This window comes from Blennius ocellaris (assembly GCF_963422515.1).
Source record: "Blennius ocellaris genome assembly, chromosome: 22".
Taxonomy (NCBI): domain Eukaryota; kingdom Metazoa; phylum Chordata; class Actinopteri; order Blenniiformes; family Blenniidae; genus Blennius; species Blennius ocellaris.
The window spans coordinates 5760735-5788325 of NC_137671.1; the positions used below are offsets into that span (position 1 = coordinate 5760735).

The window sequence follows — 27591 nt, forward strand, 5'->3', positions numbered from 1 at the left end:
ACTGCTCCTGGAACAAGACGTCCGCCCGAGGACCCGTTTCAGAGGAAAAGGAAACTGCCACGATGATTAAATGACGACTGGAAACCGAAACTTAACTTTTCTTGGACGGAGGACGCTGCGATGCTTTGAATGGCCACCAGGGGACGTCAGAGGGCCGTTCATGCAGGCGTTTCAAGGAAAGAAGAAAAAAAAAAGTTCCTTGTTTGTTATGATTGTAAACAATAAACGAGAATAACCTATTAACTCAAACAATAAACAATGAACAAAGACTATAAATAAAATAAATCATTAGATGAACACAAATCTAAAACAATTAAAAAAACATGCACAAACGAATCAAATAATCAAAATAAATAGTATATTTTAAGTTACATTCTTTTGTCTTTTAATATTTATAAAATTGGCTCGTTGCATATGCATTTGATTAAACTTGCTGGCTGTTGTACTATGAACTATAATTTTTTTTAAATATTTTATTTCTATTTCTGCTTCTTTATTATTATTATTATTATTATCATCATCATCCTCATTATCATTTAATATAAAAAAGCTAAATTGTGTCAGTTTTTTTCATTTATTGCTCTAAATACAATAATAATAACAATAATAATAATATGGATGGATGGATGGATGGATGCACAGATAATAAAGTTTATTTTCATATTGTCAACATCTTTTCAATTTGTGTCATTTCATTAGTTTAAAAATTCATCATGGTAACTCGTAGTAGTTACTATTTTGTATGAAATTAAATATTTTTTTATTAATATTTAATTTGTATTGAAAAGTCTCAATGAAAGAAGTTCCTGATTTATTTTTCTATTGCATCCAATAAGGAGGAAGTATTTCAGTGTGATGCTTTGAAGGTCACTCACACTTACAAGAAACGCATTCACTTCGATTGGATAACACTTCACACATGATTGTACATTACATCATCCATATATTTGCCTTGTATTCAATTCTCAAACCCTATTACTTGTACTTTTCAGGGTAGATGTGTGAGACTGTAAATTCCCTTCAGACCAGCTACCATTAATTGCTTTAAGTTGATGTTACTCTGCATCATGTTTTTTAGTGTGGACCGCCATCTCCAAGCTTTACAACACAGCTGCTAACACTCCTGACACTTGTATCATGCAAGAAGAGTCACTCATCATTGTACTAAAGTGTGACTCGACTCCACTTCCATGCAAACTGCACACAGAAAGGCCTGGCCGGCATTTGAACCCATGACCTCCGTGATATGCGGCCAGAGCTCCAAGCAATTGTACTCAATTGCAAAACCAAAAGTTCTGAAAAACTACTCAAAGTACAAGTGACTCAACTCTTAAGTACAATGTAATAGAAGGCGTTTGATTCAATACCTAGGAATTTTCTCTTTACCGGCTATAAAAATGCTACAAAAAAGTAGTTTTAAGCATTATTTCAATATTTATATAAGACGTCACCATGAAGCCAGTTTTATGCTATTTGCAGGTTCACCAAATATGGAGAATAAGAATGTTGCTTGGTCTTTTGAACCTTGATTTTGGTTGCATCATTCCTACAGTATGGTCAAAATTCAGTGTAACACAGTGCATCCATCCATCCATAGACCAAAATATCTAAGGCCTTCTCCACACAAGCCAAAACCATCCTTTTTTCTCCCGTTTTTTTTTTTTGCAATCCACAAGGCACAAGAAATATGACTCAAAATGATGTAGTGTATGAACAAAGCCTATAGGGGGCGCTGTAACTGCCACAAAAATGCACCAAAACTGAAGAAGACACAGAGCATGAAAAAAAATCCTTGTATTCAAGGAAATCAAACATGTTGCTTCTACTGGAGCGTGTAGTCCGCCATTGTTCCCGTGGCGGGATTAAGTGGCGTTGTCGTGTGGACAGGCCCTTCGCGAAATGCGTCGCTGGACCGTGGCGTCGCGGAAAAAATACGTAAACATCAGGAGTGTGCCACCGTGTTCACGAGACACATCTTTGTCTGGGGACAGAATAAATGACTTCATGCCGTGCCCTTTGACCTTTCAGCCTAAGTGAAGTAGAAGGTCCTGAAACAAAAGATACAGACAAGTGTGAAGTGCTGGACGGCCTTTTCTTTGTGGAGTTTGCATGTTCTTCAGGTACTTTATTGGGGGGGGGGGGGGGGGGGGGGTCGAGCAACAAGAACGCAGAGGAGGTACCTGAGAGTCCCATCAGGGACTAATTCCTTCCCTCCCCTCTGAGTCATAAAAGGAGAGAAAAGGTGCATAAATAAAAGTAAATGGTCAATCTGTGCTGGATTCGCATTCAGAAATTCAGTCCGGGAGTTGTTGTCTATAGTTGTGTGTGTTGTGTGTGTGTGTGTGTGTGTGTGTGTGTGTGTGTGTGTGTATAAACGCTGCAGTTTCCTGCTTCGGGTTTCCCTTTAAAAGGGGGCAAGGCTCAGTGCTGGGAATTCACGTCATTTCGCCGTTTTACACACATCGAGATCAATGAGAGAGAGAGAGAGGGAGAGAGAGAGAGAGAGCGAGAGAGAGAGAGAGAGAGAGAGAGAGGGAGGGAGGGAGAGAGAGAGAGAGAGCGAGCGAGAGAGAGAGAGAGAGAGACTCTTCCAGGAAGGGATTATTAACCAGCGCGCTGCCGACACGTGAAGGAAAACACACGCAGACAAAAGAAGTTTTTCACGCCGCGCGTCGCGCGCCATGGACCCGCACGGCGCTTAGAGCAGGAAACACGACACACACACACACCTAGAAGGAGGAAGGAGAGAGAGAGAGAGAGAGAGAGAGAGAGAAAAAAGCGGGCTGCATGAGGAAAAAACTACACAACTTCCTCCCACAACCACCGAGCAGCAGCAGCAGCAGCCGCCGGAGCGCCGCTTCTGCTGCAGCCGAGCGGCGGCGCGTCCGCTCCCGCGAACCACACAGCGCAGCGCCGCGGACAGAGAGAGAGAGAGGAGTGGAAGGACGCGGAGAGAAGTTTTGACGGGAGATAATGTCTGAATCCTCCTCCTCTGCTGCAAACAAGGTACCCCCCTCCTCCTCCTCTTTCTTTCTATCTCTCCGTTTTTAATACGATCGCCCCACTTCCTCTCGCGCTGTCGTCCTCGCGGCGGATCACGGAGCGTCCGGAGCGCCATTCAGCCGAGGCGCGTTTGTTTTGCCCGTCATCTGTTGCGCTTTCTTTTATTTTTTTTTTGGAGTTGAGCTCGCGGGGGGTGGTGGTGGGGGGAGTTAGTCGTGACTGTTGATCCAGAGATTGGATTGATCAGAGCTGAGAGGGATAAAACCTGGACTGACCTGTGGTCGCAGAGAGAAAGAGCGCGCTCTGGGAGACGCTGCAGGAAGGACGCACATGAGGGGGGGGGGGGCACAACAACAACAACAACGGCGAGGGTCCTGCAACGGGACCGCACGAGCATATCGTGTTAATTGCTATATAATAGTGACAAGATATTGCGGCAAACGATTTCTGTTTTCTTCTGACTTAATTCCCGAGGTCACCTGGTATGACGCGATCAATCTACGGAAAACTTTTCACGAGTTGATTGCACAGTTTTTGTAATCCAATCGTGATCAGTCGTACTTGTCCTCGTATTTAAAGCCAAATTCTCGACGCATAATCTGTAGGATTGCAATGTGTATGTTGTGCATCACGACAATAATGCATTTGTGACGTATTGTGCAGCGAGGACAGTTTGCACTTCTCTAAAATCTTTTTTGTTCGCATTTTAAAGCATTTAAAAAAAAAATCACAACACAATCATAATTTAAGCATCTGTCCCATTTCAACCACATGGAAAGAAACAACAGTGTGTGGATTACAACTGTCAGATGAGGATACAACATAGAGACACTTTCTTGTTATTCCCAAGCATGGATTTCCATTACTGCATTTAGTAATTTGTTTAAAACCTGTGGCATGTCAAACGTCACCCGACTGGCACAGCAGTTCTCCAACAACAAACTTAGAGAAAAAAAAAGCAGATGAGAAGGATTGAATATTGACGTAAACTGCACTTAACTTTTTGTCAGGCAAGTGACCACATTTGTTACCTTCTTAATTACCTACTAATCCCCCCCATACATTGATGAGGATCGTGTTATAAATGGCTCTGGTAAAGCATATTTTCCTTTCAGTGTAGTTGGTGCACAAACTAGTGTTGAAAATAAGCAACACATTTTCTAACATGTGTATTACAAACCTATAAGTATTTATATTGGGGCACAAGAGCATGAGGAGATTTTTTTACGCTGGAAATGGTGAAATATGTGTGTAAGAGTGTTTTACCTGGGCATCATAAGGCCCGCGGGCCACATGGGTGACCATGCTTGACCGGCTCTCAGGGAGTCGCTGGGAAATCCTGAAGCGCAGGAAAGTGTTACCATTGGCTTTATTACATCTAAAATAGTCACATTTATCAAGTTATTAGCTATTATTACATTATTGGTCGCATCTAACAATTGTTGGATTTGTGTTTCACAGTCGAGGAAACAAAAGGTGTTTAAAGAAAAAAAAAAGGTTTTATTCTGTTATTTACTAAAGTGGAAAATTAGGAAAAAGTCAAGAAAAAGTCCAGCAGAGCAACAGTAGCTTATAAAAAATCTTGTTAAAAAAAAAAATTAAGTATTGAAATACCTTAAGATAAAACTCTAAGAACACAAACACCCATAAAGCATAATTTAATTATTGCAGTATTGTAATCAGTTTCTCCCCATCCTGCATTTAACAGACGCTCATGACTGATTTATTCTCCCGACTTGGCCAACAACTTTTTCTCCATCCGGATGATTCATTCAACAATCAGCAATGAAAATAGTCGATAGTCGCATGAGATTCGCGCATCGATCAGCTCGTACAGCGACCGAGAAGCAGACGGATCAATACGCAGCCGTCTTCATAGAGGTAAATTGTTCTTAAGAAGTCACCTTGGGCTTTATTGTTTATTTTCTGTCTTGATGTTTGGTGAGTTTGTAAATCATGAACGACAGGTTAATTGTCACGCGCTAACAATGGTAGAAATATTATTTTGGATGTCAGGGTGACGGAGCTGGAAACGGCAGCGTTGGCTGTGTGCGGGTGAAATACGGTGTTTTTGTTTACGAGGGATGTCTTGCTCATTAGCCAGTCTGATGTCAGCGCACGGTTGCAGAGGAACGGTCGGCGCTTCAGTCTGAGAAGTTTCACCATCACAGCAGAGTGAGAGAGAGGGAGAGGGAGAGGGAGAGAGAGAGAGAGAGAGAATGACTCCCCTTCACCTCCACGCTGCAGCCCAGTTCTGTCAAAAATGACGTTCTCTTTTCGGGATCGGTCGCCGACGTTGTCCTCTGCGGAAAGTGACCCGGTTGAAGGCCGCATGTGGCAGCATGACTTATTAGAATCGGAGAGACGAGGACATAGACGACTGGGAGATTATTGCTCGGCCTCCGCAGGAAATTCCTGGTACTGGTGCGCAGGTCTCGGCGTGGCTGTTTGGTGACAGCAGCTGCACTGAAACTGGAAGGAGAAATGGAACAAAAAGCAGGGGGGAAAAAAAAGAAAAGAAAACCTGCGTTTCATTTCCTCAAGAAACCTTATGTGGCTTCATTTGCAGGAAAGAAAACCGGTCACAAGGAAAAAGGGCACAAACTGGGAAACCTCACACTTTAGCCTGGGCTTTACGGAGCGGTCCGGATCAGTGGCTCATACTGTCGAGCAGTTTTCATCCAGTGACTCACCAAATCACAGTTTAAATATAACAATGGAGACGGTTAAGGGCCTGCTTTTGTAGTGTGACTGTCGGAGCACTCTCGCTTCACGGGAAGGAGTGTCCCAGGTGTGATTCTGGGTTTTGGGTCTATTCAGTTTCTGATTGTGCCGGAGTCTGCTTTTCTAGTTCCTTTCCACCGTCCAAAGAAATGTGCATTCTGTGAATTAGGCTTCGTCTACGAGTGAAAACGCTTTGTAGCGTTTTAGGCATCCGACAATAACGACCCAGCTTGGTTGTCTGTCCGTACAAAAATGTCCGTGTCCTCCCATCGTTGACGTTTATAACGTATTGTTCTCGACAAACACCAGTGGGTTTTCATTACAAAAAACAAACAACAGCACCAACATGAAAACAACATCGTTTTCAGCGTTTCTGCCGTTTCCATGTAAACGCGAAACTTTTCTAAAATGAAAAAGAAAAAAAAGACTACGCGTTTCCACTTGAAACGTCGTGTGAACGGAGCCTCAGTGTCTCCGAGTGTGACTGTGTGATCTCTGGGTTCTGGACTCTGTCCAAGTTGGAAATGAAGTGGGATGGATGGATGGACGGCAGAAATTCTAATCAAATATGAAACGTTGAATTTGTATCTTTCATTCGACTGGTATTGACCACTGCACCACCGTACCGCCTTCATTCCAAACCTATCTTAAACGTTCACCAGCCATTGAGGAGATCCACCTGTACACAGGTACACTTTCTGCCAAGTCGATGGCTGTAGCATCTCCAACGTAGCAAAGCGCGGCCGCCGTCGCCGTGAGTGCACGGCGAGGTGAGTGGCGTCGTCACGGGTGGGGGGGGGGCTGTTTGGGTTCAGGGCCGGTGCACCGTGCAGCGTTGTGAGCCATGCTTTGTGTCTCTGTGTCTATTCATAGCCGGAGAGGAGCTCTTTCAGTCCTTCCGCGAACCCGCTGCCAAACTCCACTTCCTCCCCCGTCCATGCTCCCGCCGCGAGGCCGGCCAGCCGAATGGAGGACGAGCCCGCCAGGCTGCCTGCGCACCTGCGTGAGTCACACACACACACACACACACACACACACACACACACACACACACACACACACACACACACACACACACACACACACACACACACACACACACACACACACACACACACACACACACACACACACACACACACACACACACACACACACACACACACACGAGGACCAATTGATTTAAATGTTTGGGTTTTGCCTCAGCAGTCTGTTTGGTCTGGTCCTCAAACCTCACCAACTCACTTTGGATTGTTTTTATTTTTATTTCTTTATTTATTTCTAAACCTCCCTTCTTGTTAACAACAATTTGAGTCTTGTGCGAGTTCAGGACAGCGAATAGAGGCAGTAGCTATCAAAGTGGTGACGTTACCTTTATAGTTAAAAGCCATCATGTCCAATCACACACACACACCATTATCACAGCATGAGTGCGGAGGTGGGTGGAGGAGGGGTGGAGGGAGGGGGTGGATTTCGTCGACAGACTTGCTCGCCTTTACTGAACAAGGAACTGATGGACCGACTGCGCTGGGAGAACCAACCGTCACACTGCAGTCAGAAGATAACGAGTGCAGAGTACACAGGAAGTGGGATATTTAACGGGGTGAATATTATTCTGGCCACAGGGGCATCTTAAGGGCATGTATGAAGTTTTTTTATTTATTTTTTTGTCAATATTTCAAGCGAGAAAAGTTGCAAAAAAGCTACTTTGAATCCGACCTCTTACTCATAAACTGACCAACCAACTTTTGGGAATCAGACTGAAGTTTCTGCCGCTACAAAGTGGGAGAAGAGGAGAGAGTAATCTATTGTTCCCCAATCACTTCCAATGTCATCAAATTTGAATTGGGCACTTCTTTACATGAAATACTACCGTTATTATGCCGACTACCTTTATAATCTTGGGTATTTACAGATATCGATTTAAGAGAAACAATTGCTCCTTAGTGGATTTCACCAGTACTATGTGCTAAATATAGACATTCTGGAAACATTCGTTTCCTGTTTGATAGCAGGTGAGCAGCTGTGATCATGTGACCGAATTCACCTGCTAGTCAGGGAAGACAAACTGACTGCAGGAAGTGAACATGGAGGTTAAATGAGTTATTAAAGGTCGATGATGAAGGAAATGTTACCTTAGAAGGAGGGCTTTGTTTATTTCCAATGAAACTGCTCTAATTGAAGCTCGTCTTGGAAACTTCAATAGTGGAAAACAAAAACAGGCTGAGTTTTTCCTGTTTTCCAGGTGAAACCAGTTGGGAGTTTTGTTTGGGAACACCGATTGTCCATATTTGCTTTGAATTTGAGCAAAACCAATTTGTTCAAATTCAGATGAAGGAAAACCAAGTTTACGCCCCGGAAGAAAGAAAATGGGGCTTTTTTTTTTCTTTCTTTTTTTTGTGAGTGAGTCAAGAAATTTTCAAGGGAAACTGTGAAGCAACACTGTGACATATACACTTCTGTGAAACTTGGGTTTGGTCTTTTAAAATGTTTTTATTTTTTTATTTTTTTTAAACTTACTCAATCACTCCCGGTTTAAAGATTAACCTCCAGCTGCTTCGCCCGTCAATATTTAACCAGTTCACGTCTGTTTTCTGGAGGAAGTGTGAAGTTCAGGGTGTTCGTCTGGGTGTTGGGTCTAGATCCGACGTGCCGGAAAAACCCCCCTGGGCCACTTCCTCTTTCGCATTGTTGCAGAAAAAAAAAAAAAGGAAGAGCGCTCAACAAGTCCGCGTCGAGTTTCCTGCCGGGGGCAAACCGACGGGTCAGTTCACATCCGCAGGCGCGTGGAAGTCACATTTTTGTTTGAGGAACATGTCAAACTCAGACCGCACTCTCTTGCACATCTGCAGGGAGATGTGGCTTCTCTCTCTCTCTCTCGCCGGTGTTTAGATTATTTCAGCTGCCGGTGAAGATCTGCTCCACTCGCCCAGACGGCCGGCGACACGTCTTCGTCGCGGCTCGTACGGCATTTCTCCTCCATCGCTGTTTCAACACACGTGCTGGAAAACAAGCCGTCCATTAACCCACCCCCCCCCCCCCCCACACACACACACACACACACACATATATATATACAGACACTTTGTCCTGAGTGGAGGGGGAGAGGGAAGGAAGAGAGCGGAGGAGGAGGAGAGGGGGAGGCAAGGGTGGAGGAGGAGGAGGAGAAAAAAAGACAGAAAGAAAAAGAATGAGGGAGGAAATTGCAGTGTGGGCAGAAATCCGCCTTCTCCATTTCCTGGGGAGGAAGTGGATTAGATCGGGGAGAGTTGCAGCCTCACACTGAAGAACCAGGCTCCTTTTTTTTTACCCTTTCAGCCCGACACCACTGCGACACACTGCAAACACCCACTCTATGAAGATGAATAATATTCTGTTTTAAACCCCCACCCCTAAAAAAAAAAAAAAATCCCTTTCCCGCTTTCGTTTTAGTTTGTTACAAATCCGACAGCTTTTCCAACTGTTGTCTCATTTTCAGTCTCGAATTTCCATCAAATTGATTCCTGTGCGACCTCCCAACATGTACGCCTCCAATTTGACTTAAATTGCCATCAAATGCTGCTCATGGAAATGTAATCATGTGTTAGAATTGGCGGTAGAACCACTCCATTACCTCCACGAGCCTTTACCAGTTCACTCATAATCAGAGATTTGTCGGGGGGGGGGAAAAAAAACACGGGCAGGACTTAATATTCTGAACGAGGATGCGATCGGACGTCTAATCAGTCTGAAATGTGTTTTTCCAGGCGTTTGTTTAAGCGTTTAAATGACTTGGAACACATCGTGCTCTTTTACCAGAGTTCTGGTTGTCTATTGACGACGGTTGTCCGCACGTTGTCGTCATGCCGCGGGGACGCGACTGAGTCAAGTCCGACTCTTCCCAATGTGGAAGGTCGACGGGTCGGAGAGCCCTGCAGAGTTCCAAATGCAACACAAACAGCTTGTTACTTGCTTGTAGCTAGTAGTCCTTCCTTTATGGAGTCAGGTTCACATTTTCAGAGAATATGTCCAGAGAATAAATGAATTCACTTTTTGTCCCTGCGGCTTAAAAAAGAAAACTTGACAGGATCTGTGTGGTAGCATTAGCCTGCGACGAAGCGGGTTTAAGCGGCTATAGCGGAGGAGTGCTGTCAACCGTCCATGTCACTTTGTTCTGTTTGGCTGTTTGTGTGGAAGACGGGACAACTTCTGAAAGACCGTCCCGCTCACGCACTCGCGCAGATTACGAAGCGGCGCAGACGCTAACTGGCGCGCCGGATTCGGCGGCTTGTAACTCAGCGGTAATCCGTGCGGCGGCGGGCCAACGCGGCGCCTACGTGCCCGAGCGTGACGCGGGCGACGGGGCCGGTCGGCGAGAACGCGGTTACTGAGAGGTCTCCAGCGCAAGCTGATTGTGTGTTCTCTTACAACAAAGACCCATGGGACGTGAAAGAACAGCAAGTGCAGAAATATCTTCTCGTCCGATTTAAAAAAAAAAAAAAAAAAAAAAAATCTATGTCCATGGAAACAAGAGTGTGTTTGTGTGTGTGTGCGTGCTCACAGCTGGGTTTGTGCTGTGCATGCCTGTGCGAGTGGGTGGATGAGTGTGAGTGAATCTTGTGTCTTTGTGCAGAGCTTGCCAGAGGTTTTGTGTGTGTGTGTGTGCGCGTGTGTGTGTGTGTGTGTGCGCGCGTGTGCGTGTGTGTGTGTGTGCATGCTTGGTCTTTCTGAGGGGAAATTTCCTGCCCCTGGAAGCAGCTCTTGTCCTCAGGAATTTCCTGAGTGGGCAGACGGCGCTTCCTGAATAAATGTTGTTGTTGTTGTGTGTGTGTGTGTGTGTGTGTGTGTGTGTGTGTGTGTGTGTGTGTGTGTGTGTGTGTGTGTGTGTGTGTGTGTGTGTGTGTGTGTGTGTGTGTGTGTGTGTGTGTGTGTGTGTGTGTGTGTGTGTGTGTGTTTAACTTGCTCTCTTTTCTCCTCTGAAAAGGAAACTGTTTTCACATGCCAGCGAGGGAGCTAAGCGCCACCACCCCCCCACTCCCCCTTTCTCTTCCTGTTCGCGACGCGCTCCTCATGGCATTCTTCTTCTTCTTTTTTTCGGGGGGGGGGGGGGGGGGGTCGTCTGTACTGAGAACATCACAGTAGATGCACGCCAGTCTCACAGACTGATGGTGTGACGATAATGACAAGTCATTAGACGATGCATTAAATCGATCCCACGTGTTTTTCTTTCTGCACACTTGGAAGTTAAAGAAAGAGACATTTCCTCTGCCTCATAATGATAAAAGTGGCACATTTGACCGGTTTTGTGCCCCCAATTAAAAGTGTCACTGATGGATAGAGGGATCTGTGCTGCACATTTATCAGATCTGTGCAGATTACAATGGATTTTGTTGGATGGTGAAAGACCCTTGTGGGCTTGCCAGACCTGCTGCCATAGAAACATGGTTTTATTCTATCAAAGTCTGAAACAAAACCAAGTTCCCTCAGTCTTCTGGACGTCTCATAACTCTTTCATCACTCGTCACTGCTAACTCGTCCATTACCTATACATTACTGATAAAAAAAAAAGAAGCTGTGTAAATATTTGGTGAACGCACCGACAGACGTCCCTGCAGCACTTCTGCATTATCAACACCGACTGTGTCCTGGTTGTACTGCCCTCGATTACAGTTCTGCATTGTGCAAGGTAGCTTGCACAGTCTCCAGAGAACCGAACATGAATATTGTTTTATGAGCACAATTAGGCCATTTAGTCTCATCAGTTCTCATTTAGAATCAAAAATTGGGCTTTAAAATTGAGTTTTGTGATTATTGCTCGCAGATGAATGGTTTTGGAAATAAAGCCACATTTGTGTTGGACTAAAGTAGTTTTGTTCTCTTTGATCTAGAACCAGTAAAATAAGGAATTAACAACCACAACTCCAAATGTTCTCCCTTTGTTCCATTGCATAGGTTAAACTTTTAGAGGAAAGGTTATTCTAATTTTGACAATACTTCTATTAATATAACTAACTGGTGTTAGCATTAATGCAACCTATCCAAATACCTCTGTGACTGTTTACAGTAGTAAATCTCCAGACGTCCTCATTTATATCCTGATAAACGTAAGAAAAAGTATCTTTACCAGGATTCATTAACAAATGGACCGCTTTGCTCACTTAAAGAAGCCTTGACAATGAACTTGTACCTGCGAGATATGGTTTTGTATTGTTAAAGTATTAATATATTACTAATGGATAATATTAATCTATAGAAATATATTAAATGAAATGTATTTCCACTAGAAAATGGACGCGTATGACATAACGGCGCCCCAATGTTTGATCGAGGGAGTGGCTTAATGCTTGCAAGGTTCAGATCATCTCACATCTGTCCACTTTCATCTCGCACAACTTGTGCTCACACGACTTCTCTGTTGCACTCTGTGACCACACCGCCCCCCCACTGCTACCGGCGGTACTGCTCCATTGGTCAGCGTCTCAGGCGATGAACAGAACGACAGACGACGCTTTGTGCTTTACGCCCGTGGAGCACAAATGAGCCTTTAGGGTGAATCGAGCAGCCTGGATGGACTAAACAAAGCTTTAAGTCAATTGAACACTGCATTTATTTGTCGGACATTTAAAAAAAAAAAAAAACCCAAAAAGCCGCAACACAAAGTTGAACACCCAAAAATGAGGAATTCATCAATTTTGGCTTCATACGTCAGAGACACGTCAGAGACACGTCAGGGACACTCCTCTTTGACTTTGCAGTGTGGAAAAAGAGAGTCAGTGAAGTTTCCAACATTGGGAAATATGACAAACAAACTTTTGCAATCCCCAACCACTTTCTAACATGTCGTTTTCTTGTATATTTGACAAATAATTACCGTACAGTCTGTCAGTCGTTTAATTGCTCTTATGAATGAAACTTCTGCTTTAACCGACTAAAAACAAAGACTTCCCATTCTCCACTTTGAGAAAAGAAGACGTGCTCTGACAGTTTTTTGCGGGGTTTTGGACAAGCAGGGGCCTTTTCAGTTGGTTAACAAACGCCTTTGAAGTTGAAGCGTTTACAAAAAAAAAAAAAAAAAAAAACCAGAGTGGGGAAACAAGGTAGAGGAGGGGAAGAAAAAGTTGGCTGTGGAACAAAAGGAAGAATGGCAGTTGACGCTGGATTCAGGAACTAACCTACAAGAGCCGGCTTGCTCCGGCGCTCAAAAACAAACTATTAAAAAAAAAAGAAAAAACAGGTCGTGCTACTTCCTGGCCATAAAAGTTGAGCTGTGATTGACGATCCGTTTTATGTTTGTTGTGACTGGATGCGGCCCAGTTTCGCCGGACGGGGACAGGCACGTGCATGCCGGAGGAGGAAGTCGGAGAATAAATATGAGAGGGGGAGGAAGAGGAGATGGAGGAAGGGTGGCAGGGCTCTCCTGTATGAAAAGTAAAAGTGTGAATGGTGTTTCATTTCCCCCCCCCCCGCCGCACCCACCTGACGGTCAGCGGGGCTGTGCGGCCCGGCGACGCTCACAAAGCGAAGAGGCGACGGAGGATCCGTGGAAATAACCACACGTCCCTGAGTCAGGGTGTCAGGAGGTCACAACACCTCCTCCTTCCTCCTCCGCCTCCTCCCCCTCTGTCTGCAGAAAGAAAAATCTTTTCTCCATCGAGATAGCAAAACCAATATCCGCCTACTTCTGCTCGGAGAAAAAAAAAAAAAAAAGCAAACATTTGCCGGTGTGACTAAGGATCGCTGGGTGTTCAGAGCAAAGTCCCAACATTACTGTTGCCGTTTTACTTCTTTTTCTCGTGTTTGTTGTTTATTCAGTTGTAGTTTGTCCAGATTGCTGACAGTCTGGACTTTTCTGATCCCCATATGACTCCAAATCTAGTTTCACCGATTAAAAAGAAAGAAAGCAGACTGCTCAGGATGTGACTGCATGTGTGGACATGTGTTGCACTTTATTGTAGTTTATTGGATCCCCGTGACTATTAAAGCTGCACAATATCAAGTGAACACAAGATAAGCCATCTTGTTGCTTAATATTGCGATAGACAACGATTAATATTGTGCAGCCCAAGGCAACGATCTGGCATAGTTAAAGTACAGTGACTTAAAGTACCTCCATTAGCAGTGTAACATGATGTTTACACTAAAATCCTTTTGGACAAATTTGCTAACATTGGGTCCTGACAGCCCAGATGTTTAACTGGAATCTGTTCAACACTATATTTTATATATTAGAACATTATAACATGTACCTCGCTGTTTTGGGAAAACTATGCATTCTACATTGTTGTACAGTAAATTTACCTGCTGTTTATGCCCCCCCCCCCAAAAAAAAAATCTGCTAATGGTGGAAGTTGGTTAAACAAATGTATTAAAAACAAAAACCCAACGTGAAATCTACAAGGATTTAATTTTCGAATTAAATAAATAGTGACAAGATATTTTGACAAGTAATAAAACAATGACGTTTAAATGAAAAACTGCGTTTTAGTGTCCGTTTCCACGACAACAGTGCTCCGAGTCACGCAAGACGCAAGTTTCTGAAAGCTGCTACTGCGCACCACGGACGTGATAAATAGTTCTTTTGCACATGCGGGAGTCGATGGTCAATAACAACAATGGCTGCACCCTCTAGTGGCCTGGCATGCTAATTACTTAGTTTCCAGCATTTCGGCCCTTTTCGTGTAAACGAGGCCTTAAAGTTTATCCAGTTGTCTTTTCTGAGTCCGTTGGTTCGGGGGGGGGGGGCAAGAGTCGGTGGCGGAGTGAGTGGTGCTTTGGCGTGCGAAAATGGGACCGTGATCGCGGTCGAGCGGCAGGACGGACCTCATTAACTCGTCTGGCTGAGAGGGGAAGCTGAGGGCTTCTGTACCGCAACAACGAAACGAGATACCAGTGATCTCATCCTCCTCTTCCCTTCATTCATCCCGAGCGCTCACGAGTTGCCTTGGCAACTTGCGCGCTCTGTGTGTGTGTGCATGTGTGTGTGTGCGCGCGTGTGTGTGTGTGTGTGTGTGTGTGTGTGTGTGTGTTAGCGAGCATTAGCGGGGGCCTGAGAAACCACAGAGTGAAAATTATGTGTCATCAGAGAGGATTAGGAGCCCACGGTTTAGTCAAGGGTTTGGGATCCTGCTACTGTCATGCTTGAAGGTTTTATTCAATGTAAAAACGCACGCACGCACACACACACACACACACACACACACACACACACACAGTCAGAACCTGAGATGCAGTCACAGAAGGCAGGATGATGGTGAGGAAGACTGAAATTGATTTTCCTCCTGTAACAGATTTTTTGACAGAAAACAAGCAGAGAGGACAAATTTATCATCTCTGGGAAGTGTGTGAATGTGTGGAAGGAACAGAGTGTCAGGGTCGAGGCTGCTCTTTTTTTTTTCTTCTTTTTTTTTTTCTTCTCTCCCCTCATTCACTCCCCGTCGATGCCATCCATTTTCTTTCCCACCTCAGAGGAAGCCAAGAGACTGTTTGCGTCTTAACGGCTCCTCTGCAACGGAGACTTTCACGTCGTGTTTAGAATCGGCTCCTGCCTGCATCATGCAGATGGCACATATCAGAGAAGATCCCAAAATCGCAGCTTCAGTGTGACTCGGATGATCCATGTAAAAACAAAATATGATCAAATAATGTGACATACTAGCGATAGAACGGACGAGGCGATGATAGCGCGTCATCACAGGCGTAGTTTTAATCTGGGAGACGCGTTAATGAAGCCAGAAACCAACTTGGTCACACAATAGTTTGTCAAGACAGACTTGCAGGTACATTACATATTTTGTAGCGTTGCTGTCTTTGAACGTTATCATTGGATATGTCATGAAGGTTTCTCTGTATTTAGGATGTTCCTGGCAACTGATTCCTCTGTTGATTTAAATAATCAGACCCCCGACAAATAGCATTGCCTTGCATGCCCTTGTTTGTAAAAAAAACAACAACAAAAAAACGGCATTTCTGGGCTGCTTTAAAAAAAAAAAAAAACTAAATCGAGAGTATACTCAGTTCTCCAGGGACGACTAAACCACTGGTTCTGACCACAGAGTGGATTTAAAGCTGCAGTTGGTGATGTCTATCAGGCGGCAAGTGAATATTCTGTCGTTCAAAGTTGATGTGTTCGACGGAGAAAAACAAACCGTGTAAATGTTCGAATAAACGTGACAAAGATGGAATAGTGATGGGTAGACGACCGAGTCGGAGCATCGCTAAACCTGATTCCTGGTCCACAGTCTTCTTCTATATCAAAAGTGGTAGAAAACTGGTGAAACGGTGACAAGTTCTTCTCTCATGCTCTCTTGGATAAATCTTCTGGAACAACAAATAAGCACTCGACGATCTGTTCATCAGGCGGTCGCCCATCTTTTTGAAAAGAGTTTTGTCTTTGTCGGGTTCATACATGAAGCGTTTGAAATGCTGCTTTGTACACGAGCTTCTTCTGTTCAAACCCCAAACGGGGAAAGTGTAGCATGTGGGGACCGAGCATGACGCCTCTTCCTGTTTGGCTTTCCTTTCCTCTTTCTTTAGTCTTCTTGTTCTTGTACTTTTACTTCATCCGCCTTCTATTTTTTTTCTCTTTTTTCTTGTTACTTCTGAACACCATCCGCTGCTGCTCTCACCACTCCTTCCTCTCCATTTCCATGTATTTTTTTTTTTTTTTCTCACCTTCTTTTCTTCTCCGCGCTGTCGCCGCCTGCTAAGAAAACCTCCCGGCATTGCTCTCTAACCTTACCGCGGGAAGTTTCCTGTGCTGAAACGGAGCCCACGCTGGATTGCTTCCTGCCAGAGTGCGTTGTGGGACACATTTGTTTGCCCCCCTCCCCCCCATTCCTCCTCCTCCTCCTCCTCGTCCCTCCTGCTCCCCTTGTTGCTTCCTCCTCTGGGTCCTGTGCAGATGGCCGGGGCCGGCAGACCGGATCTCGGAGGGGTTTTGGCAGCGCCGCACCGTTCTCCGGCCCCGGAGAGAGCATACCGCAGCCGTGACCTCGCGACCCGGGGGCCGCGCCGCTGCCCCACCCGGCAGCGCTCCGCTCACAAGTCGGCGGCGAGGGACCGACGTGCAGCTGGCGCATGCCGTGCAGATGGCAGATTGATCCAATTTTGATTTAAAAAAAAAAAAATGTCCATGATATTGTCCGTGACTGGTATTCCAGCAGATCCCAGATCTATTCTCATTATGTAGTCCAGTTAAATTTAAACATAAAGTCATTGCATGAGCTGTAAAAAAAGGGGGGGGGGGGTCACATATCGGTTTAAATCAGTCCTGGCAGACATCAAAGTCTTCTCTTACCACTGATGTTCAGACATATTGATCAAAAGGGTGTGCGGGAACACACGCTTATTTGTACATGGCACATACGGCCCTTTCACTTCCTGGAAACCTCGTCAGAACGTGTGAAGCAAAACTACCGTTTCTTATCTGCACAGGGTTCCTGTGGTTGTGAAACACCTGTATCCCCAATTTTCGCGGACACTTTCTTCCGACGTCCGTCGACAAGCCCAGGGTCTGAGCCTGACAGGCGGCGAGCCGCGCGCCAGATAACCTCGGCCATCGCGGGGGGCTTATCGGTGGAGGCCCTGCCTGCCATCTGAACGCAGAGCGCCAGAAGGGAAGGGGAGAAATGGGAAGCCGGCAATCTAGACAGGGTTTCATTTTATATTGATTGCACTCGGTGAAAACTTCCTTTGTTTGACGGACAGAGGGGGAGCTAAAGGAGGCGGGCAGCGGAGGGGCCTGAAAAGCGAGCACAAGGTTCCTATTACTTGCGTGACAGTGACATTGGCGGCCAGAGATAACAGCTGTCCGACTCCCAGAGGAAGTGTTTGAGGCCGGCCGATAAGTGAGACGTATGAAACGAGTCGCCGTCCTCCGTGTGGGTATTGCAGGCGCTCCGATCGGAGCTCGAGACGCTGTTGCAAGGCAGTTTTTTCGGGAAAGTGTGCGTCTATGTGACAAAAAGAGAAGAACACAGGAAAAAAAAACCGAGGGAGTTGAAGCCTGAATCACAGTGTAAATCATCGGGTTACAAAAAAACACAAACTGATGCGATTCGTTGTCATTCAGTGTGTCATACAAAGAAAATAGATCCTTTTATCTTGTGTTTTGTCAGTTTTAAAGCATTTTAGAGATGACTACAGTGGGCAGAGTCAGAAAAACAATCATCGATGTGCTAAAATTGGATTTCCAGTCATAATGTGTAAAAGAACATAAAGTGCATATTAAACCTTGGACATTTATCTATTTGAGCCAATTTGCTTTTTTGAGCGTTTTTTTTTTTTTTTTTTTTTGAAGTCCTAACATAAATCTAATATCCAGAACTTGATTTTTGGAGAATTTGTTGATCCTTCCTCCTTGCCAATTGCCTTCCCTTTCCTATTCCTCACATAAGAGGGAACAGGCGTGACGTGATGTCGGGCGCGGCGCCTGATTAAGCTCATTTGTTCACGCGGGGTCGTGGTTGCAGCGCAGAAAGCAAAGAAAGTCCTGTATCCTACAAATTTCTCTAGCTTTTCTGGGACGTCTCCAAGCTGCTCCCTGACCAAACAAGGCATGTTACTGCATCTCGGGACGGGTACCGTTCACATTTGAACCGACGCGGTGCCGATACCATGTGAACGTGTACATGTGAATCGATTCCCGACTCGGCTATATTCATTTTCAGTATGTTTTTGTGTATAAATGTGGTAATAAATGTTAATTCGTTCAATAAAACCTATTTATTTCTCTATATAAACTTTAATAAATATAGCAAAACAATACCTAACTGTTTATATTGTAACATCATAGTCAAATCATACATTTCTCCAACATGAAAACCCCTTAACTATTACAACGTAGTGTTATTTTCTTAATAATGCACAAATTAAAATGCAGCTCCAGTTATTCCGAGTCCTTTTCTTTGGCCTCTGGAAACATTGGCAGATCTGAGGCTGTCGACAATTGTTCACTCTTCAGCCTTGACAAAAATCTTGTGCTGAACCAGTTCGCTGCGTTCAAGTCCGGCTGGGAAAATTGCCCACTCTTCCACTTCTCAGTCGCAAGGATGCGTTTAGGTAGGGAATCGTGGTGCCGTTTGATTTGAATTGGTACCTATAAAAGTGCAGAATTCGGCGCCCGTCCCCAACTCCATTGTTTTCAGCATTAGTTCTGTGTAAGCGGGCGTTGTCGAACGCAAGACTTTTCTCAAAGGATTTACGTTTTTCACGTGGAAGAAGCTGAGATACAGATAAACTCATGAGTTTACCAATAGTTTTGGAGGAGGAGGTTTTCGATTAATCTTCCAAAGAGGAAGGAATTCAATGCTAACGGCTAAATCCAGAAGGTGGAACAGAAGAAATTCTCTTGAGCAGAAGTTTTTGTGGGCGAATTCGAGTTAAAACTCTGTCTGCAGAGCTTTGATTCTCTGTGAACGTTGGTTGGTGACCAGTGCAGATGTTTTATACTCCTGTTCCCACGCCAGTAAAAGACACATTTCTGGAGGAGGGAGGAGGCGAGGAGGGTGGGGTGTTTCCTCTCCTCGTGTCCTCGTCCTTTCATACACAAACTAATAAGCCGCGTGTCCTCTGATGTTCCCGTCTGCAGCTCACAAAGAGCAGACCAGAGCAGATCAGAGCACATTGAAAAAAGAAAAAAGTCTGACTGTCTCTCAACCTTCATTTTTCCATCCCAGTGATTCATTCGGTATTCTTCCCTCGAAACATCTTCTAATCTTTTATTCTAACCTCCTCTCCCTTTCCTGACTCCCGTCTCCTCCTCCATCTTTTTTTTCGCTCTCTTTATCTCTGCTGCCGTTCCCGTAATCACTCCCTCCTTTTGGCTTTTATCTCCACTTCCTCAATATCCTTTTTACTGCCTCTGCCTCCTTCCTTCCTCCCCCCCGTTCGCTCTCTACATCCCCTTCCCCCCTCCTCTCCTTCCTGCCTTTCCTTCTCTCTTCCTTCCTCACCGCCCCCGTCCTCCTGCTGCCTCCTCACTTTTTTTTTCCTTCTCCTCCCCCCCCCTCTGCAGGTTTGCAGCCGGTGTTTTGGAGCCGGGAGGACGTTGCTCAGTGGCTGCGGTGGGCAGAGAAGGAATTCGCCCTGCGGCCCATCACCAGCGGCTCCTTCCAGATGAACGGCAAAGCTCTGCTCCTCCTCACCAAGGAGGACTTCCGCTACCGATCCCCTCACTCCGGTACCTCTCTCTCTCTCTCTCTCTCTCTCCCTCTCTCCCTCTTTTATTTTTGGGGTTGCCGGGTCCATCCCCGGCCTCGGAAAAACTGGAGGCATCCTTGAAATGTTTCACACATGAGTCACTTCAATTGATCTCATCAGATATTTTTGGCGTCCACGGCTGTGGAAAACAAGAGGAAGAAGCATTTTTAAATCGTGGAAACGGGACCGACGGCAGGAAAAAAAAAACATTTGTAAGGGGGGGGGGAGAAGTGACACGAAGCGACTGAAGATGAGTAAACATCTTTGAACTCGCTTGGCCCCAGTAAAAACTCAACCCTGCTCGTGTTAAAGAACAGGAGCAGTGAAGTGAGGCGGCGTTCACACAGAGGAAGAGAGAGAGAGAGAGAGGAAGTAGCAGACGGTTGATCAGGAAGTAGAACAACCTCAACCGTCGCCACGGCGACACCAGAGGCTCAGAATTCAAACGAGAGAGGACAGTGCAAAATAGATTTCCTGCTTTGATTTCATACTTAAGCTTATATTGTTGAATAAAATGCCCTGAATCGGGACGAACAAGCAGGTGAACACCAGGCAGCCCAGGGTTTGGATTGTGGGAGGACTTACAGAAAGCTGCAAAGGAATCCAGTGAATCAACATTGTTTTAAAGCAATTGTGGTAATAATGCCGGTGTTTTTAATGTGACACAAGTAGCGATGGATTATATATATATTGAACCTATTAAAATATGAACAATAAGTGTTAAAGTACATTTTATTATTGAGCAACAATCATTTGATCCTCGACGTTTTTCATTCTCAACTCTAGCTATGTGGATTTAAACACCAATGAGGTAAATCAGTCACTTCATTCGGTTCCTCTTCACGATCAAATGTGATTTACTACAAAAGCTCCCCGGTGTTAAACGGGTGCATTTATTTATTTATTTAAGCCAACAGCTTCATAATGAGGAGTGTGTCTGAGGCTCTAAAGCCGCTCATCAATGTTCAAATCTTCTCGGAAACATTAAAAGTAATTAAAGGTGACTGAAATTAAATGAGATTAAAAAAACACAGTTACTTGTGCAGGAAAACGTTGGAGAATCTTGATTTATTGTCCGACTCAGTAAAAACCAACGCGACAAAAGCCGGACCGGCTGCATGTCGGTGTCATCTGGGGCCTCCAGTTTAAGGAACCGAGCAGCTTTTACGGCTTCTGATCCATTTCCTCCTCGATTATGAGCGCGGTTCGCGTCGGCCCCTGCAGCGTGCCTCCATTTCCTTTCCGAGAGTTGAAATGAGGAGCCGCCGTTTTCCTTCCGGGAACGTCGTATCTCCGCTCCAAGTCACAGCTGCACTTGCACCGTTTAGACTGGGACTAAAGGCTGAAAGATGAGCCGCGGGTAAAACAAGCTGCAGGGATGCGCTCACCTGTTTTCCTCCGATTCATTTCAAGTAAGAAGGAGGAGGAAAAAAAAAAAAAAAAGCAGAATCAAAACAAAAGCGGGGAGGTGGGAATTTTCCCCTTCGGTGCAACTTCATGCCACAAGACTTAGAAAGTGAGAACCGAAAGGGGCGTGTGTGTGTTTGTTTGTGTGTGTGTGTGTGTATGTGTGCTTCCTTTATGAGATTCATTTCCTTGTTATGGTAAAAGTGTTTAGTTGAGCGAGATAAGGCGGAGCGGCGGCCTCGGTGAAAGCCCGGTCGGAGCAGCTGTGAATCGTTTGGTCCACTTCCTGCCGGGTGTCAGCACCGCTGTATAACCCACTTACGGGAGAATACGCAGCCACGGCTCATTTACTGGAGTCGACAGGTCGGCTCCTTTGTGATACAGGACCCGTTTGCACAACCGTTCAACTGAAAACTCTACGGGTTTTTTTTTTTCCATCTTCCTTTCAGTAATGTTTTGCGTTTATATGACAACAGGCAAGCCAGCGCAAGAGTTGGCGCTGTTGTTTTGTTTTTGTAATAAAACCGCACATACAACAATACCCCGTCAACATCCCTTCATTCGTATGGAGAGACGACTGAGTTGGATCGGTGTGACTCGTCTATAAAACTACCAAGTCCCCGTTTTTGTTGATGTCCATCTCCTCGCACGCGTGCAGAAAACACTGTGGTGTAAATGTTAAACTTTTCTGAAACCGATGTGTTGTCACGTTGTTTCCTAAAACAAGATTTAAAACGAGTCCTTTGCTCCAAGTCCCCTGAAATTCGGTCAATTTTCTACAATTTCTTCACCGTGGCTTTATCAAATGGTTCTATCACTAATATGGAAATGATCAACTCATGAAAATGGGTCAAATTAAACCAAAATGTTCTAAAAAATTATGTTTATTGTCATGAAATTGTGACCCTTCTTCCCCTTGAATTGTTTTTTTTAATAGCGAGTGGTCGAGTAAAGAGAAGGAGTCGGTGTGCGATGGGAGCAGTTGGTGTTTGTGTCGTAATCCATCGGTTTCTGGTCGAAGCTGTCGAGTCGTGTGTCGACATCCATCGGAATCGACCCTCAGACCCACTCTCTAGAACCTTCCGCCTCCTCCCGGGCCCTTCCACTATTGCTCAGGCTGCCCGGAAAGCTGCCCCGAGAAGCAGAAGAGGAACCGGCTCCTCCGCGCGTGACGGCGTTAAAAAGTGCGGCCTTTGAGACGCGCGGTGACCTCTGGCCTCTGCTCCTCCGCAGGCGACGTCCTGTATGAGCTGCTGCAACACATCCTGAAGCAGAGGAAGTCCCACGTCTTGTACCCGTCGGCCTACTTCCCCGGGAACTCCTTCCACTCGCTGCCTGAGGGCGCCGTGCAGCACCTGAAACTGGAAGGTCAGTCGCCCATCAGTCCATCAATCTGTCATGCACATGCAGGAAAACACACAAATGCTTAGAAGCTTTAGGTTTTAAGAGCTCACGCAGACTAATATATAGTGTGGGAATCTCAAATTGGATGCTTATGATGGGGCAATGAGGGATACACGTCTTTAATTCAGTGATTTCTCTTATTTCACTCGTAAATTAAAATGAAAGGAAATTATTTTACATCGATTAAACAGCAATTTCATCAATGTGGGGCCAAATTGTGAACAATCACTTCTGCCTTAGTCATGCTTTGGAATTATTTCTACTCATTTTATGCAGATATGCAATTTAGTTTTAATTAGTTTTAATTTGTTTCTGTTATAGCGGCATATTTACAAACTGAAATTAGCTTGGAGTGATGGTCCCCTTCTTCTAACCTGTTAAAATGTTTCTGTAAATAGACACTTTTTTTTTTTGGTGCACTTTTCACACAAAATGTAATATTTTCTCAAAAATACAACCTCAAAACATAAAAAAATAGACACAAATTCGAAGCAATTGAGAAAATACAAACATTTCAATGTAAAACGAGCAAAAGTTGATTTGAAATTGAGATTTTTGGGAACTCCGAGGTGGCGGCTGTGCTGATTTCAAAGGCGGCAGCTCGTCTCTCAGTTCGCATGAGCACAGACGCGTTGACTCGGCCCTTTTTGTTTTGCCGCAATCAAGGAAGCGGCGAGGACGTCGGGTGAAATACCTGACATGGTTTTTCTGGCTCTGATCTGAGGAAAGGTGACACAGCAGCTCACTGTGCAGCTTTTTCTCATGTTGACAGTAAAACCTGCCCCACCAGGAAACGTTCGGCTCCCGTTCAAACAATACCCCACTTATTACCACCGGCTTCCAAGTTTCGCCCGCTTCTGCATGATCTGGGCTTTTTTTTTTTTTTTTTTTTTTTCAAATGAGGGGGGGGAGAAAAAAAATTATTCAGCCCATTCCCAGTAAACTTGAGCAGAAAAGAAGTGAGGAGGGACTGCGGGGTGTCAGTGACACCTTGTGGAGGTAACAAGCACCGGCAGAGCTGATAAACCAACAACAAACACTGTTGCATAACTCTAACACAATTAAAACAATGGTGGCTAACTTAAGTTTGTTTGACAGTGAGTTGGATCAAACAACCAGGAAGACTGTTGAGCGGTTTCCCGGCAAGTGTCACAGCTTTGGAATGAAATGTTTTGAAAGGACTGCTGCGTCACATCTCGTGTCGGCTTTTAAAGCCAACCAGTTTTCTGGAAATGGAATGAAAAAAAAAAGTGGTAAAGTGACTTTGAGAAATTAAAAATATTCTACACAAGATATTGCAAAATTGCTGTTACTGTATCATTAATACAGATTTTGCAAAAGACCGTCTGAACTGTGATAAATTGTGTTTAAATGAGCTCCATGTTCTGCACATTTATAATTAATTCAATTCAACTTTATTTATTAAGTGCCGATTACAACACTTTTTCCTGAGAGCCCAACAATTAGGATGTTTTAAATATTAAAAGTGGGATGAATCAGTTGTTCTCAAAAAAAGAACAATCAGGTAATTATATGAATCAAATGAAAAAAAAGACTAAATAATACAACCCAGTCACAGGTGTGTGTGAGAAAACACTGCTTTTAACATCTATCGTGGCAAAAAGTGTGATCTGCCTTAATTCAGGTTTAAATTGAGCTCGTGTCACAATAAATACTCTGATAAGACTTAATGTTGTGGTCACTGCAGACTGGAAGCACCCAGTTCAGCTTAGATGTTTATTCCTTGTGCTTGTCACTTACAGGAGACTCAAAGAGTTAATCGGTTTTTCGTCTCGTCAAAATGTTACGGCTGATGATCACTGGATGTGTTTTCTTAACAACTTTATACAAACATTCCATTCGGTCTCTGCAGAGACGGAACGTTTCCAAAAAGTCCTGCCTTCTCAGCTCTTTTCAAATCAAGTTTTCTGTCGTCACTCGAAAACGTTGCCGTGGAAACGGGGCTCTGATTCTGTCCTTGACGTTCCTCAGACACGGTACGCCGAGGACCCCGCGGCACAGAGCCCCTCCCCCAGCACCCGCCGACCATCGAGCTGCGGCACCGCTCTCGCTCCCCGCACCACCCGGCCATCCGACGATCCCCGCCGGAGTCCAACCACCCCCGCCCCGCCGCCGAGGACCTCCTGCACACCTTCTCCCAGCTGCCCGACAGCAACCACCACCTCCCGGAGGAGATGTACCCGCTGTCCGTGTCGCCGGCCGCCACCACCAACGGCCGCTGCGGGACCCCCCGGGAGGCGCCCTGCCCGGGCAGCCCCGGGGGCCAGGAGGCGGGCCCTCCTCGCGTCATCCAGCTCATGCCGAGCACCATCATGAACCCTCTCCTCCTGAGCCCCATGAGGAGCGGCGGGGCCGTCGGCATGGACTTCAGGCACAACCGGGGCGGCGCTCTGTCTCAGGTCACGATGGAGAACGGGCGCGAGGGGAAACTCCACGCCCACCAGCAGCTGAGCCAGCAGAGTCTGCTGCAGCAGCAGGAGGAGGCGCTGTACCGGAACCACGTCATCATGCCCGTTTCTCCTCCGGACGAGCAGCAGATGCCCATCGGACGCATAGCGGGTGAGCTTGAGTCCGGACCCCCGACTGTACGCGTCGCAAACGCATTCGCATGAGAGCTCGTCTCATGCGAATGGAAAACAAATCTCGTTCCATCTCCCTCCCGCAGACTGCAGGCTCCTGTGGGACTACGTCTACCAGCTCCTCTCAGACAGCAGGTACGAGAACTACATCCGCTGGGAGGATCCGGAGAGCAAAGTCTTCCGCATCATGGACCCCAACGGCCTGGCCAGGCTCTGGGGCAATCACAAGGTGAGCACATGCTCGCTGGGGCCTTCAGAGTTCAGGTTCTTAATCCTGAGTCCGCAATCTTCTTTACTGTTCGTCTCACGTGCTTCGGTGCAGAAACGTGTCGCGGCTCACTTAAGTTACACAAACGTCAGATAAGATGCGACGTGACGATCGGACTGATGCTGCTTTGAGGAATTAATATGGACGGGAAAAGAAGCGTGGATCTGACTTGCGCAGAAAAAAAGTACCACATTTTAAGCCGCACCCACAAAATTAAAAAAGAGTACACATATAGACTGCACTTGACTGCAGGTGTCCGGGTTGTAACAGGGCAGGAATTTCACTGCAAGCACATGGGATACGGGGATTGCACAGGAAATGGCTTTATGTGATGCTCCTGAACGCATCATTCACGGCTGACCACGGAAAGCAGCACAAGACGAGGTCACGAAGAGCAGAACTATCACTTTTTAGGGCAAGTTTTGGAGGAGTAGAAGCTCCAAGCCCGTGAACCCGTAAAAATCCATAAATTAGCCACATAATTTTACAAGCCGCAGGGTTCAAAGCGTGTGAACAAAGTGGCGGCTTATTGTCTGGAAATGACGGGAAGATATGGATCATATTCGCCTGCTTGGTGAAAGATCCCCAACTCTGGGCTTTGGGGCTTTTGTGTTTGGAGTCGGCATGTTCTGCCAGTGTGTGATTGGCTTTTTCTGCGAGTTTTACTCCAGTTTCCTCACACGGCACAAAAACATACATCTGAGGTGAACCTTAAATTAAGTTAATCTGCCCTGGATGTACCTGCCTCCACCCGAACTCATCACACTTGTATCTGCTGCCCCCAAGTGGCCAAATGGCGACTTTCCGTTACTGCAGCTGCCAATGTCGCTTTGACTCAGTTTTAGGGTTCTTCCTGCTGCTGCCGGGGTTCAAACCGGGTTTCCTCAAACCTGAAGTCAAAACTTAACTTAATTTATGCCGATGAAAGACTTGCAAGGTTTTACAGCTTCACTACTGAGGGCCAAATTCTGAACAAGCGCTCCTGCTTCGTATAAAAACCTTTTTGTTTCTACTTTTATTCAATGCACTTGATTTATATTCCCTTCCACAAACTGGACTCGTGGTGAGTCTAAATGTGCTGAAAATGACCACCGTATTACCATTACATAATTTTGGGAAATCGCATATTCCAGGAATCGAATATTCTTGGACGAGACTAAAACATATTGATCCCGTCTGTTCGGATTTCATTGCTCAACAGTTGCATTGTCCCTCAGGTTGAGATTAGAGGCTGAAGGTTGCCGATCTAATCTATCGGGATATAAATGTGCTCGATATATATTTCCATGCTCTACAACTATTTCACAAGTTTTATCCAGTAGACCAGTCAGGACCGTTTCAAACCACAGAGGAGGATTCAGAGGCTGGAAAATCGTAGATTCTCCCGTGCAGCTCTGCTGAAAATGTGTAGTTGCCTTGAGTTCCCCCGTGTTCCGATCACTAACGAGCGCTGTGCTCCGTCGCCCTCTACAGAACCGGACCAACATGACGTACGAGAAGATGTCGCGGGCGCTCAGACACTACTACAAACTGAACATCATCAGGAAAGAACCCGGACAAAGACTCTTGTTCAGGTACGTCGACCGTCAAGCACAGTTTTTTGTTGTTGTTTTTTTTTTTTTGCAACTCTTGACATTTTAAAAAGGCGAAACGACTCAGGGGAATGTCTCTGTTCACCGCAGGTTCATGAAAACCCCGGACGAGATCATGAACGGGCAGACGGATCGGCTGGAGCACCTGGAGGCCGACGACACGGACGAACAAATCTACATCAAGGAGGAGTGCTGAGGAGGGGGGGGATAAATAGATAAATAAATAAATAAACACAGTACATGAACTTACTACAGTACCACAGCCGCTGATGCCTTTCAGGAGCAGCTTAGGAAAAAAAAAAAAAGAAAATGGACGAGGGATCCGGAACGCACGGACGTTCACTCGCACTCATCCGACACGGAGAGCCGTGGAATCAGACCTCCTGATGCCTTAGAGAAAAGAAAAGAAAGAAAA

The 27591-nt window shown here is 45.5% G+C and overlaps 1 protein-coding gene across 2 annotated transcripts; it reads left to right on the plus strand.

The window, feature by feature from the left end:
* Positions 1-2620: 2620 nt before the first annotated feature.
* On the plus strand, positions 2621-27591 carry etv6 (ETS variant transcription factor 6). 2 transcript variants are annotated; one of them, XM_080518258.1, is made up of 9 exons: positions 2621-3006; positions 4712-4884; positions 6601-6730; positions 19721-19885; positions 22546-22680; positions 24709-25296; positions 25403-25545; positions 27058-27158; positions 27267-27591. In XM_080518258.1, exons 2-9 carry the CDS (start codon positions 4789-4791, stop codon positions 27370-27372), a joined length of 1464 nt encoding a protein of 487 aa, XP_080374384.1. In that variant the 5' UTR covers positions 2621-3006; positions 4712-4788; the 3' UTR covers positions 27373-27591. The 2 variants fall into 2 exon arrangements, with proteins under 2 accessions (XP_080374384.1, XP_080374385.1); XM_080518259.1 differs by lacking the exon at positions 4712-4884.

What these genes read in the sequence shown, in the direction of transcription:
- etv6 (XM_080518258.1), top strand. Translation starts at nt 4,789, where the DNA reads ATGAAAATAGTCGATAGTCGCATGAGATTCGCGCATCGATCAGCTCGT. An exon ending in ACGCAGCCGTCTTCATAGAG is followed by an intron (nt 4,885 to 6,600) that starts GTAAATTGTTCT and finishes GTCTATTCATAG; the next exon opens with CCGGAGAGGAGCTCTTTCAG. An exon ending in GCAGCACCTGAAACTGGAAG is followed by an intron (nt 22,681 to 24,708) that starts GTCAGTCGCCCA and finishes GACGTTCCTCAG; the next exon opens with ACACGGTACGCCGAGGACCC.